General features: G+C 35.5%; 1 protein-coding gene across 1 annotated transcript in view; it reads right to left on the bottom strand.

Annotated features, from left to right (window-relative positions):
• Positions 1–15,842, bottom strand: part of RTKN2 (rhotekin 2) — a 77,839-nt gene that overhangs the window by 11,388 nt on the left and 50,609 nt on the right. Inside the window, exons 8-9 of the mRNA XM_060033765.2 lie at positions 9,792–9,898; positions 8,694–8,825 (exon numbers count right to left, since the gene is read on the bottom strand). Coding sequence (XP_059889748.1) covers positions 8,694–8,825; positions 9,792–9,898 — 239 coding nt within the window. The remainder of the gene's footprint in view (positions 1–8,693; positions 8,826–9,791; positions 9,899–15,842) is intronic.

Below are 15,842 nucleotides of genomic sequence, written 5' to 3'. Positions count from 1 at the left end.
CAAGTACAAAAAACTAAGAGCCTGCTTTCTTATCTATAATGCAGAGATAATATTTCACTCACACCTTCCTCACAAACATGTTGTAAAGATAAATGAGTTCTTTGAAAGGTGTCTGGTCTAAAGTCTTGTTAACCAGGGATGAAGACAAAATTGTTGATGGCTAAAAACAAGCTTTAGACCTTATATGTATTCTAATGACAAAGAAAGCATACCTTCTACCATATATGACAAGGAATGTTTGAAGTATATAAAGCATAACCATAAATTAAACCAAGCATTAGGTCTGATTAGTATTAGTGATATAGTTATTTTCAATTTATGTCAATGAAATCAGATGTAAACTCTTAAAGGAAAAGACTGCTTAAAAAATTCTTTTTGCTGTATTTAATAAGGGACAATCTGAATAGGTGATACATGCATTAAGAGGACTAACATAATATGAAGAAAATCCCATGTGCTTCATGGTAATTTTACTTGCTAGGGTCCATGATAAATGTAATGGTTAAAAACAATTTCAAGACAATTTAACAAAGGACTATCACACCAACTAGTGTTATTGACTTGTTTGGTACAGATTTTATGATTCACTAAAATGAAGTGATGCATACTATTTAGATCAAGAAAAGACTATTGATCTCAAAGACTCACATTTCTTTTCCATTCCAATCCCCACTCCACTGGCAATGGATAAAACTTTGGCTAATAAAATGCTTTCTACAACGTACAGGAGATTCAGTGGCTCCAGTTAAGTACCCCTTATTGAGAATGTCTAGCTCAACAACATTCATAGGAAGTTTTTTGAAGTTGAAGCAATCACTTTGAAGTAAATCATCCTTTCAAATTTGGATTGAAAAGAGGAGGGGGATAGCTTTTAGGCTTTTCTTTCCTTAATGTGACTATTTCCACAGATGGCTCCCTCTGAAAATTAATGAACTGACTTAGCCTTACAGGAAATGCCATTTAGAAGGACAAGAATTATAGTCAGAGAACAGATCCTGTGATCAAAATAGCAGAACTATTATTTATATACCTTAGCAACTGTAAAATTCATGTTTTCACATAATTTTTAAAGCAGCATTAAGCAAAATTATTATTTTCTAAATCATGAGAGGAGAAAGACAACCAAAAGAAAGAAACTTTGTATTTAATATTTAACATTATTAAGCATAAAAAGATCTTAGAGACCCAGCACTGGAAATACACTAAAAACTGAAACAAAAACACTATCCAACCAAGTTGGCTTTTATCAATGATCCCCTTTATTTAAGAATACTGTAATAGTACATGTCCCTTAGAAATTTACAAAGTAAGCAAAATAATTAAAACATCTACCTTATATTTAAAACCCAAGTAATTTAAAACACTGAGTAGATTGAATAGTTTAAAATCTATGAGTTTTTCATAATATTGGAGGTGGTGTGGGACAACAGAAACGACACTCATGTGCTACTTCTGCAGGGGGTAACTCCACTCCAATACATATTGCCAATAACAATACAATGTCAACATGTAATAACACAACTCCTTACTCTGAAAATTGGTCATTAACATTAAACATTTACCCAGCCTTTTCAGGAAAGACTGTAATTCATTCCTAGTTGATAAGAAAAAGTCCTTTACAAAAGAATGCCAGCTAACACAGACAGAAGGAAGGACAGTAGTAGAAGAACGTGTGCAATCTCCAATGTAATGACCGATTCAGGTAAGGGCAATCAGTTCACTAAAACCATTATGTGAAAGATTGCTGAACAATAAAGATAGTCACACTGTGTCTAAGCATCACTTCATTGACTACTTGCTAATTGTAAAGGCAAAAATTTACCTTTATAGTGGAGAGAGCTAGTGGTAACCACCTTAACCAAGTCATTAAACCTGGCATTGCCAATAGTAAGACACTTGACATCATATGCCTCTGAACAGAATTCTTCATAAAGTATTTGTTATTATCCATGAAATATTCTCATAATAATGTTTAAAATGAATTTAATCAAGCCCCTAGACCTAATTTACAGTTTAGAAGAAGTACAAAGGATGCACAAGCTTCGAATAGTCCTAGATTGAAAACAAGAGCTAAAAGGACATTTTGGAGACAACGGGGAAACTTGACTATGGACTGGATATTAGATGATATAAGAGAATTACTGTTAACTTGCTTAGCTGTGATAATGGTATTGTAATTATATATATATACGCATATACATAATTTTATATATATATATAAATTTATATAATTTGAGAGGCTCCTATTTCTAAAAGGAAGATGTTGAAGTATTCAGGGATGAATTATCAATGTTGGAGACTTATGTTCAAATGGCTCAGCAAGAAATATAGATAAGAGACTTTATAAACTTGCAGCTAAACAAAACAAAACTTTCAGCTATAAGATAAATAAGGTCCAAAGATCTAACGTAAAACATGGTGACTATAGTTGATAACACTATTGAATAAGTGACATTTTCTAAGAGAGTAGACTTAATGTTCTCATAAAAAAGATTTAGGGCTTCCCTGGTGGTGCAGTGGTTGAGAGTCCGCCTGCCGATGCAGGCGACACGGGTTTGTGCCCCGGTCCGGGAAGATCCCACATGCCGTGGAGCAGCTAGGCCCGTGAGCCATGGCCGCTGAGCCTGCGCGTCCGGAGCCTGTGCTCCACAACGGGAGAGGCCACAAGAGTGAGAGGCCTGCGTACCGCAAAAAAACAAAACAAAACAAAACAAAAAAAAAGATTTAAAAAACTATAATCCAATAATGATTATAGTAATGATTACACAACTGTATATTATTTGTCAAAGTTATCAAACTGTACCCTTAAAACTGGTGAATTTTATTTTATGTAAACCATACCACCATAACAGCTGATTAAAAAATTAAATAAAATATAAAGTGCTTAAACTCCTCCCAAAAAAAAGAAAAATAGATAAAGCAAATATGACAAAATGTTAACGGTTAAATCTGGGTGGTATACAAGTGTTCACTGTAGTATTTTTTTCAACTTTTCTATAAATTTGAATAATCTTATAAGCTGAGAAAAATAAGTAAAAATTACTTTAATATAAGATATAATTAGATAACAGTCATGTTTTTAGAAGTAACAAATAGATTTCTTGACTGAGATGGTGTTTGACATAGTTAAATAACGAGACCAGTGGCATTTACTATTAAGAGTGAAGTTTTCAGGTGAATGGAAGGGCTCAAAGGAAACCTGAGATAAAAGTAGGAAATGCTCCAACAACACATTAAAAGGATCATACACTATGATTAAGTGGGATTTATCTGAGGGATGCAAGGATTCTTCAATATACACAAATCAATCAATGTGATACACCACATTAACAAATTGAAGAATACCATATGATCATCTCAGTAGATGTGGAAAAAGATTTTGACAAAATTCAGCACCCATTTATGATTAAAAAAAGCTCTCCAGAAAGTGGGCATAGAGGGAACCTACCTCAACATAATAAGGGCCATATATGACAAACCCACAGCAAACATCACCCTCAACAGTGAAAAACTGAAAGCATTTCCTCTAAGATCACGAACAAGACAAGGATGTCCACGCTCGCCACTTTTATCCAACACAGTTTTGGAAGTTCTAACCATGGCAATAAGAGAAGAAAAGAAATAAAAGGAATCCAAGTTGGAAAAGAAGAGTTAAAACTGTCACAGTTTGCAGACGACATGATACTCTACATAGAAAATCCTAAAGATGCTACCAGAAAACTACTAGAGCTCGTCAATGAATGTGGTAAAGTTGCAGGATAAAAAATCAACACACAGAAATCTCTTGCATTCCTATACACTAACAACAAAAGATCAGAAAGAGAAATAAGGAAACAATCCCAATGACCACTGCATCAAAAAGAATAAAATACCGGAATAAACCTACCTAAGGAGGCAAAAGACCTGTACTCAGAAAACTATAAGATACTGATGAAAGAAATCAAAGATGACACACAAACAGATGGATGATATACCATGTTCTTGGATTGGAAGAATCAACATTATCAAAATGACTATACTACCCAAAGCAATCTACAGATTCAGTGTAATCCCTACCAAATTACCAATGGCATTTTTCACAGAATTAGAACAAAAAAATTGTACAATTTGTATGGAAACACAAAAGGCCTGACTAGCCAAAGAAATCTTGAGAAATAAAAATGGAGCTGGAGGAATCAGGTTCCCTGACTTCAGACTATACTACAAAGCTACAGTCATCAAAAGAGCACGGTACTGGCCCCAAACCAGAAATATACAGCAATGGAACAGGATAGAAAGTCCAGAGATAAACCCACACACCTATGGTCAACTAATCTATGACAAAACAGGCAAGGATATACAATGGTGAAAGGAAAGTCTCTTCAATAAGTGGTGCTGGGAAAACTGGACAGCTACATGTAAAAGAATGAAATTAGAACACTCCCTAAACCATATACAAAACCAAACTCAAAACGGATTAAAGACCTAAATGTAAGGCTAGATACTATAAAACTGTTAGAGGAAAACATAGAACACTCTCTGACATGAATCAAAGCAAGATCTTTTTTGAACAACCTCCTAGAGTAATGAAAATAAAAATAAACGAATGGGACCTAATGAAACTTAAAAGCTTTTGCATAGCAAAGGAAACCGTAAACAAAAAGACAACCTACAGAATGGGAGAAAATATTTGCAAACAACGTGGCTGACCAAGTATTAAACTCCAAAATATACAAATAGCTCATGCGGCTCAATAACAACAACAACAAAAAATCCAATCAAAAAATGGGCAGAAGATCTAAATAGACATTTCTCCAAAGACAAAGTTGGCCAAAAAAGATGAAAAGATGCTCAACATCACTATTAGAGAAATGTACATCAAAACTACAATGAGGTATCATCTCACAACGGTCAGAATGGCCAACATCAAAAACATTTACTAACAGTAAATGCTGGAGAGGGTGTGGAGAAAAGGGAACCCTTCTACACTGTTGGTGGGAATATAAATTGGTACAACCACTATGCAGAATGGTATGGAGGTTCCCTAAAAAAACTAAAAAGAGCTACCATATGATCCAGCAATCCCACTCCTGGGCATATACCCAGAGAAAACCATAATTCAAAAAGATACAAGCACCCCAATGTTCACTGCAGCACTATTTACAATAACCAGGACACAGAAGCAACATAAATGTCTATTGACATTTGAATGGATAAAGAAGATGTGGTACATACATACAATGGAATATTACTCAGCCATAAAAAAGAATGAAATAATGCTATTTGCAGCAACATGGATGGACCCAGAGGTTATCATACTAAGTGAAGTAAGTCAGACAGAGAAAGACAAATATCATGATACTGCTTATATGTGGAATCTTAAAAAATGGTACAAATGAACTTATTTACAAAACAGAAATAGAGTCACAGAGGTAGAAAACAATCTTATGGTTACCAGGGACGAAAGAGGGGGAGGAATAAATTGAGAGATTGGGATTGACATATACACACTACTATATATAAAACAGATAACTAATAAGGACGTACTGTATAGCACAGGTGACTCTACTCAATACTCTGTAATGACCTATATGGGAAAAGAATCTAAAAAGAGTAGATATATGTATATGTATAACTGACTCACTTTGCTGTACAACAGAAACTAACACAACATTGTGAATCAACTATACTCCAATAAAAATTAAAAAAAAAAAAAGAAGTAGGAAATGCAAAGGGGAAAGTTTCTAAAGAGAAAGGGCAGGAATCAGTGCTGGAAACGGCACTGGAGAAAATTAAGACGGAAATATCGCAAAGCTACAGAATGTAACACTTTGTCATCAGTTTAATCTTTGAGATAAGCAACTAAATTATATTATTCTTCCCAACCTTAACCTTACCTCATGGTTTAATATTAAAATTCTTTTTGGTAGTTTAGACAAAAGTCATATTTGATGGAAGAGATATTTATGTCATCAGTCCTCAGGGTCAAATACAGCCCACGCTGTCCCGCCAAGTCTAAGGTCGAGTCTATACAAATTACTAGACAAACCATTTTCCTGTGAATTTGTAAAGCTCAATAGTGGAGCCACCACTGGGATTTCTAGGTACACTGATTTCAGTCATCTTAATAATGGAGTCGACTGACTACAGAATCCCATCGGTTGCCAGGCCATCACCTTTATTACCACAAGGAAAAATGAGTCAATTGAAAAAGGTCAATTTAGTCAGGCCATGTAGATCCTGTTAACTACTTTTCTGGAATTAGACTCTTGTCATCAAATAAGAAAATACAGATGCACTGACTACAATAACAGAGGAGTTCTATTATAATTGTCCTCTTAAATTTAAATGGTAAAGATTCAATACATGCCTAAGTCATTGCCTACAGGTAACTTGGCTTTGGACTCAGAACTTCATTTCAGAGTTACTTTTTACTTTCAAAACTGATACAAAGTGGATATGGAGATAGGGAAAAGTCTAATTTTGCCTTCCAAATCTTGTCTTGCAGTATGTCTATGAAGAAACAGATAAACAATCCATGAATTTTTATCTATTTTTTTCTACCCATTAGGAAAGAGTAAGCCATATAATTCTACTTACTAGCTAAACAAGTTCTATCTGATCTCTGAGTATGTTTTGTCACTTGTAAAACAGAAATAAGATACCTGTAAATCAGGGCTGACCTACATGCTCTGCCTCCCTTAAAGGGCTAAGATAGGTAAAATGAATACTTTGAAGACTATTTTCAGATCAAACTTTTAAAATCTCATTTGCTTAGATTACATTTTAATTTGGTTTATAGCTATCCATATTCCATTGTGCATCATGTAAGAAAAAAATTGGTAGGATTCCATTTTTACTACCTAGTGAAAATAAGGTTAGACAAAATCATCTATGTAGAACTCCAGCCAAAAATACTTAACATGAATCTAGCGAAACAATTAGTCAAAAACAGATTTGGGGACTTGCCTGGACTTTTCAAAAATGTTAGTGTCATAAAAACCAAAAAAAAAAAAGGCAAGAGAAGGGCACAATTTAGGTAAAAGGGAAACAAAAGACATAGTGATCAGATGCAATCTGTGACCCTTGATGGGGTCTTGGATAAAACAAAAAATAAAAATAAGAAAGAATATTTTGGGAATAACTGGGGCAATTTGCTCTGTATCTTAGATAATATTATTTTATCAACAATAAATTTATTGAGTGTGATAATAATATTATGGTTATGAAAGAAATGTCCTTGTTTTCAGGAGAAATATGCTGACATATTCTAGGAAAGAAATGTTATGCTGTATGCTGCTTACTTTCAAGTGGTTCGGAAAAAAATTTTTTTTAACTATCTAGAGAGAAAGCAAATGTGGCAAAATGTTAATAGCTGAAGAATCTAGGTGATGGGTGTCAGGTTTTACTTTTCTCTTCTTTCAACTTTTCTGTACATTTGAAATTTTCAAAAGACTATGGGGGGGGGAATGAACACTGCATAAACAAAACAAAACAATGAAAAAATTGTATCAATTTTCCAATAATAAAATTATACTTTCATTAACCTAATTTTCTAAATGAAAATAAATTCACTATGTTATAATACTGAGGTATATTATTTAAGAGCAACATTAATCTTTCTTATACACAAAACTGACAAATTAACTGGACTTAATTACATAGTAAAAAGGTCTCACTGAAGGATTTCCTTTGAGCAAAAGGTAGTGTCATTTCTAAAAGCAGGATAGAAACAGATCAAATGTTACTATTGCAAAGATCACAGAAATTAACTAAATCCTTATACACTAGCAGACCAGTATCTACATGTTTTTTCAGGACATATAACTTTACATTTTTCCTCGAAAGATAACTTAAAGGCAAGTAGAACATGTATCTTACAGTTAACAGATGTGATGGCTCATATTTTATCATATACTTCACTTTAACCACTCTGCAGGTAAGCAAAGTAAAAAAACTAAGACAATTAATTGCAGTCCATAGGCAGAAAACATGACATTCTACTCTAGAAATGCCATTTTAACTCTAGAGTAGGAATGCTATAAAAAGAGGGGGAAAAACCTCTAATAAACACTAGACTTGGATGATAGATGAAAACAAATTAAGATTGTGAGATAAAGAAAATAAGCCTGCCTTAGACTGAAAACTTTTCCTACAGATTTTTGAGTGAAAACTTTCTAACTAAAATTTTATAATTTCCTTTGTATCAAACCAGTATATTTATGTGTATGTGGTATTCTCAACAGAATATGAGGCTTTCTTGTCCTGGCAGAAGGTTGAACAACTGCCCATTAGCCCCATAAGAAATCAGAAAGTATACTCAGGAATTTCTTTTTAATGGGTTCATTTAAGTATTAACTAGAAAGAGCATCATCATTAACATGAGCTAACAATTTATGTTTTTATAATCTCTTAATTAAATAAATTCCTAAAAAATTTAAATACCCTGTTAATGTGGAGTTACATTCTCTGCTTTAAAATCTATTTGCTAGTATAGATTCCAATTACTATGTTTTCGTAGGAAATATATAGTATTTCCTTTACCAGATAAGCTCTATAAATGGAAAGAAAAATAAGAATATCTTTACGAACTAACCTAGTTTTAGCAGTCCTTCCCTTTTTGTAAATAAGATGACAACAGTGTGAATTGTAATAGAAAAGAACAAACTTCATAAAATGTTATACCTTTATTTTCAAAATAGCATTTTATTTACCTTGTTAATGGACACTACCAAAGCTGGTTCCACTTTACCTTCGATTTCTTCTGGAGTGTAAAAACAATAGAGTTTACCCCCTCTTAAAACACAATACAACGTTCTCCAACTAATCAGACCTTCTACCATTTGCTGAAAAAGAAAAATCAAGAAACTCTCAACTTTAAATCATTATTTATCATCTTAACTCTAAATTCAACAAAATACTTGAATTAGCAAAGTTAGTTTTTTGAAATGTTTTAATGTGATAGAGTTACCCATTAATTTACGATACAATAAGTCAATAGCCCAAAGTAAAAAAGTAAGTTTGTATCAGAGAAGAAAGGTGTGGAATTCTCAAAAGCATTAAGCAAAATAGAGGTAATAATTATCACATAACTTTTATATACATAAAATCATAAATCAATGCAGTTTTAGAGAAGCTAGTCTATTAAAAATTAGTGATTGGAATTCCACAGCAATTCACGTACTGACTCAGGAAAAGTATAAAAATAACTGAATATTCAAAATAATTGAATATTCAAAATATTCTCTTACTGTTCTAAGAACACTGGAAAATGTTGACTTCCCTGTAAGAATGCAAATTTTCTTTCCTCTTAATGGAATCTTTTTTAAAAAGCTATTGATTCATTGAGGCCCATAATTAATTATTTACTGAATACAAATAACTATGGTTATAAATAAATTAGGAGTAGGTGGCACAGAGGCAGCTTTGGAAGCCCAGAGGCCTAAACTGTGCCAAGAGCTGTCTGCCAGAAAGGCCTTCATGTGAAAGGTGTTGAGCAGTCCTCATCAGTTTCCACAAGGAGTCCTCTGGTACTGATTATCCTGTTACTGCTATTAATGAAGCAGAGGAACCTGGAAGAGGTAGCCCCTTAGCCATCAAAACTGCATCAGACCCCTCCCCTTCCCTACCTTCTCACTCCCAGCTGCACCCTCCCCCCACATTTGATGTCTAACAAGGAGAAAACTGTCATTTAAGAGAAGACTTTATTAAAAAAAAAAATACTTCACAATATCAGAATGCCAAACAACTGCCAGGATATTAAGATCAAAATTAGAGCTATAATTGTTGCAGGATATTTAAAGTTCTCTAACCTGCTGATTAAGAAATCCTGCAAATGCATCCTCAGCCATACAAGCTGGTTGGGCGACTAATCGGCAGCACATGTTACCATATAAGGGAAGCCAAAACGAGGACTCTTCTATTTAAATGAGAAAAAAATCAAGTTATAAATATATGTTTATTTCAGGTCATTATTATACATTTTGATTATTTTTACAATTTTTTTTTGCTTTATATAAGAACATATGTAAAGGTTCATCCTGCTCAAATGACTGTATTCAATGACAAAATCAAATAAAAGAAAGCAGTCAGGACAGGATGGTATTAAACTAATAGTTTACAGCATGCTATCACCTGGAGTAGACATGGAATGTTTAGTCTCTTGATCTCTTGTTTGATCTTAAAGTAATTAATCAATGGAGGTAGTTCAGGGCATATAAGTAAACTCATGTATTTTAAAAAACATCCTAATAAAGTGATTTTTGTTTGTCAAATTCTACTTTTTGCTCTGATTTTCATTATAATAATTAGCAAAGTGATGCTCTGAATAAAACACTTCAGGGCACAACTTTATGATAAGAATTTAATAATAACCCTTTTGACCTTTCCCCTTGTCCCTTCCCTTACTGAACAACTCAGGTGTAAGCCATTATGTGGAGTCCACCACAATGGGTATCTGTGCCAGGAGTTGGGCAGGGGGCGGGCGGGAAGCAGTAGTGTGCCAGAGCTGGGTGCTGGGGCCAGTCAGGGTAAGGAAGGTGAGTGGGAGAGCTGCCTGGCATGAGGAATCAGAGCCTGAAGGGGCTGAGGAGGACAGATCACATGGGGAATATAGAACCCAAAAGGGGTCTCTGCTCAGTGGCTGGCCTGGCGTGGGGAGGAGGGGCCCAGGTAGAGTAAGGAGGGTATCTGTGTGCGGTGCTGCCCAAGTGAGGTGTCCGAATCCAGGGAAATTAAGAAGAGTGCGGGGGGCGGTCCAGCCACGGGAGTCAGTTTGAGAGTAACGAGGGGACCATTCACACATTTGGTGACCCAGACCAGTGTGTCAGAGCCTGGGGAGATGGAAATGCAAGCAGAGAGACAGCCGGGTATGGGGTGTCAGAGCACAGCAGGCTGAGGACGGTGTTCACATGGGCTGAGGAGGGCAGCCCTGGTGGGGCTGTGTGAGCCTGAGCAAGGTAAGGAGTATCCCTGTGGGGCCAAGGGCAGCCCAGAAGGGGAATCAGAGCCCCGGCAGGAGAGAGAAGCAGTTATGTGAGAAAGATGGAAAATGGTTGCTTTTAAGGAGACTGACCAAAGAATAAAAAGCATTAAAGATAACAGAAGACAGGTTTCTCACTGTCAGAGGAAGGAATTACAAATGTGCAGAATGAACTCTTTGGTATTGGATTAGAACTAGACATACTGGTGTGAACTCATGGTTTTCAACATACAGAGATTAAGAAATGCATGACATACAGAGTGAAGTGAGTCAGAAAGAGAAAAACAAATACCGTATGCTAACATACATATATGGAATCTGAAAAAAAAAAAGATGGTTCTGAAGAACCTAGGGTCAGGACAGGAATAAAGATGCAGACATAGAGAATGGACTTGAGGACACGGGGAGGGGGAAGGGTAAGCTGGGACGAAGTGAGAGAGTGGCATGGACTTACATACACTACCAAATGTAAACTAGATAGCTAGTGGGAAGCAGACACATAGCACAGGGAGATCAGCTCGGTGCTTTGTGACCACCTAGAGGGGTGGGATAGGGAGGGTGGGAGGGAGACGCAAGAAGGAGGGGATATGGGGATATATGTGTATGTATAGCTGATTCACTTTGTTTTACAGCAGAAACTAACACACCACTGTAAAGCAATTATACTCCAATAAAGATGTTAAAAAAAAAAAAAGAACAAATGCATGACAGGACTTCCCTGGTGGTGCAGTGGTTAAGAATCCGCCTGCCGATGCAGGGGACATGGATTCGAGCCCTGGTCCGGGAAGATCCCACATGCTGTGGAGCAACTAAGCCCGTGCACCAAAACTACTGAGCCTGAGCTCTGGAGCCTATAAGCCACAACTACTGAGCCTACATGCCACAGCTACTGAAGCCCGTGCACCTAGAGCCCGTGCTCTGCAACAAGAGAAGCCACCACAATGAAAAACCTGCGCACTGCAATGAAGACCCAACACAGCCAAAAATAAATAAATAAATTTTAAAAAAGAAATGCATGACAAAATATATATACATGTACGTCCACTGAGAGGGCCTAGGAAAAGTGACACCTAATAGTGACAGTCTAATAGCAATGAATATACCTATAGCTCAGATCATGTCTTCTAAATATTATTTCTATTAAAAAGAACCAGTCTTCCTTGGAGAAACGGATGACTCCAGGACTGAGGCAGGGAAAGTACATGATGAGCCTGAAATATCTTGTTATGCCTTACGTAAGGAAGTACTCAATGAATGAGGAGGACATGTAAAAAGACACAGAAGCCATCTTGAATGTGCTCCCATTGGCCAAAATGGAGACAATCTGAATCTTAAACAAGATATTAGCAGATTATAAGGCACTGAATAAAACTGTAAAACATGAGTCCATGTTGATATAAATAAATCAATGAATAAGTTGAAAGTCTAATAAATATACTTAGTTTCAAAGTATCCCCCTCCCACACATAAAATATGTATTAATTACAAAGAGGAAAACAAAAAGAGTAACTTAACAGTAGAGAAGCTTAACAGACACCACCCTAATCAAGTGAACATCATCAGTAATGGGATGAATCAAAAGATGCCACCTGACAGAATGCAATGAGAACGCAGCATCACCTCTGCGATATTTCTGCCAAAGACACATATCCTGAGTCTCAGTCCAAGAAAACATCAGACGAACCCAAACTGAGGGAACTTCTACAAAATAACTATGATGTTTAAAAATGTCAAGGTTATGAAAGCCAAGGAATGACTGGAGAACTGATCTAAATTGAAAGAAACTAAAGAAGCATGATGATTAAATGCAATGCGTGAATCTGCACTGGATCCTTTTGTCATAAGGGACATTATTGGAGTAACATTTGAATGGTGTCTGTATTAGTAGAAATAATAGTAATGTATTAATGCTGACTTGAATAGCTGTAGTGATGTAGCCAGATGTCTTTTAGTAGGAACCGGTATTAACATATTTGGGAGTAATGAAGCATCAGGTAAGCAACTTGTTCTCATATATTTTGGGGGGAAAAAATCTTGATATTCAACTTTTAACTGTTCTGTAAGTCTGCAATTGTTTAAAAAAGTTCTTTCAAAAAACATTAAGATAGTCCTTTAATGTAGTGTGCAGGCAGGTATACAACCTTTATAACTGTATGGAAGGAAAGCACTGCATAATTTATTCTGTGTATTGGGGTATAAATAAAAATGCAACATACGGTCCTATGTTCACACTGGACCACATAAAAAATATCTGTAAAGTTTTCACTGCACCCATGTTGGTAACTGCCTATTAAATGACTAACCATTGGCTGTTACTATCATTGACCAAAAGGTCTTAGTAATCCGGAAAATAAAACATTTTTTGTAAAAATACAATTATTTAATATATAGAGGCAGTGTAGCCAAGGCTTGACACATCAGTTAAATGAAAAAGACCAGCATAAATGAAGAGCACAAAGTTAACACAAAAACAGTTTTTTAACAATTTACCTGCTCAACATTCTACTAAAGAATAGCATACCACAAATTGTCTGGGACTATTCAACTCTTTGTTAAAGGTGCTGTCTTTTAGAAACAAAGGGTTTGATCTGAGAGAAATAAGTGTATAAATACAATAAAGTCAATGATTTAAAAATGCAGACATAAATACATAAATTAGAATCTCCTTTTGTAAAATAGGCAGGAAATGAAATAAAAATTCTATAAAAGCATGCATCTACGTAATACAATTGAAATCACCCTTGTGATTTATGAGTTTAAAGTTTGAAAGGGAATTTATTTATTTATTTATTTATTTATTTTTGCGGTACGCAGGCCTCTCACTGTTGTGGCCTCTCCCGTTGTGGAGCACAGGCTCCAGACACACAGGCTCAGCAGCCATGGCTCACGGGCCCAGCCGCTCCACGGGATGTGGGATCCTCCTGGACCGGGGCACAAACCCACGTCCCCCGCATCGGCAGGCAGACTCTCAACCACTGCGCCACGAGGGAAGCCCCAAAAGTGAATTTCTTTACATAGCAAACCCAGATTTATGAATGGCTTGTTTTTAAGTTAGGATCCACCTCCTAAAGAAACAGAATCATAAATGATTAGTTTTTCAGACCAGTCACAATCAATAATGTATCTGGAACCTAAATACCACATGTAACAGTGTGCTTCTCTAGTAAAATAAGTTCAGATTTCATGGCACACCAAGAAAAATAATTCCTTCCTCACTGCAGACCTTGAAAAGATATACTGGATGTAAAATTCTTTGCTCTACAGATCACGTGCCACATACACTGCAATCACCTCTTACTTCCTACATAGGTTTCTCTACAGCTCATGACCACTGTGGAATAAAGCACAGTCACAGCTTTTTCTCCCTACTTCTGACAAGAAATACAGCATCTAGGCTATTCACTTAACTTGCCCGAGTATCAATTTCTCATTCTTAAAATACTACCTATTAAGTACTAGGGTTGCTGTGAAATCACATAAGATAATGTGTGCATGACATTTATCACTGTGTCTGGCATGTAAAAGATGCTTCTCATAATTTCATATCCAGGGCACTCTCACTCCCCAAACCATATCCTTTCCATTTCTCAATGCTGTCTTTCTGCCCTTGTGCAACACATTAATCAAAATACTTAATTCTTCTTTTCTAACCAAAGGTGGTATTAGGACAAGATGAAATGAAACAGGAAGTGAAAGAGCAGTTTGACTTTTCATTACTTAAAGATTTTATCTAATTCATCTGTAGTTTCAGATGGGGAGCAAAATGGAGTTTAAAAACAACAGCAACAACAAAAACAAAACACAGGCAAGAGAAAGAATCAATAACATCTCAGTTCCATGTGAGTCAATCTTTACAATGTGGTTTCATTGTTTTGTAAAAAGTATAAAAATTTCTTGATGACAAATATAAGCCTTAGGATATCATTTTGGCTTTTTCCTTAAACTAGCACAAGTAATAAAGTTGAGTTATAAATTTCAAAAATCTTGTATTTCCTCTTTATTTTATAGTATTTGGTAGACACTGACATAAATTTATTTAGGAAACCCTATTAAACATAGATTTATTAATGAATAAATCCGAGAGTGGCTTTTTTCTGTATAAAATTTTGTTTCTTTTTAATTACAAGCTTTCTTTTTTTTTCAAAATATAATTGATTTACAAGATTTTAATTTACACACATTTCTAGAGATATACCTATCACATCAAAAGGGTTAGGCATATAGGTTAGTGTTCTTGAAATTTTTTTCTGCGGAATCTACAAGTTCCAATGTCAACAGGGGTTGGGTATTATTGCTGTAAGCACAGGTCTTTTCACAGTCTTTAACGCTAGTCTTTATTGTGTTTCTCAAAGAAAGAAGTATACCACATAGTTCCCATGCTTATTTGCTCAGGAGCATTTTATTAAAGGAGAATCTAGTAATATCTTATAGAACACTGAAGACGTGACACTGCTAAAATCGATGATTTCTTTGTGAATTTTATTCCCTTCCACAACCTTTCAGGTGACTTGGTTGAAAGAATGGGACCTTTCATCACCAATTCCATTATTCACACATCAATAGTATTTTGAGTCTTTAGGTGCTTTATCAGTAATCATGCCTAACCGGAATGCATAGCAGAAAGAGCACAGCCTTTCCTAGATTACTTGAAGTCTGGCTCGACCACTGGCTAGCTACATAATCTGGCATGTTACATTCTCTAAGCTGTATTTTACTCATTTGTAAAATATAAATGATAACAAAATGAGGAACTTGTGAAAGCACACAGCTAGCCAGTGCTAGAACTAGAATACAAATCTAAGGCTGATGGCTCCAGTCTCCACTATTAATCACTTCACTGTGATGCTCCCTTATAACTACGTCTCACAGAGACTAAGAATAA

This window comes from Delphinus delphis, chromosome 16 (genome assembly GCF_949987515.2).
Source record: "Delphinus delphis chromosome 16, mDelDel1.2, whole genome shotgun sequence".
In the NCBI taxonomy this organism is placed as follows: domain Eukaryota; kingdom Metazoa; phylum Chordata; class Mammalia; order Artiodactyla; family Delphinidae; genus Delphinus; species Delphinus delphis.
This window is presented reverse-complemented; position numbering and strand designations above follow the sequence as displayed.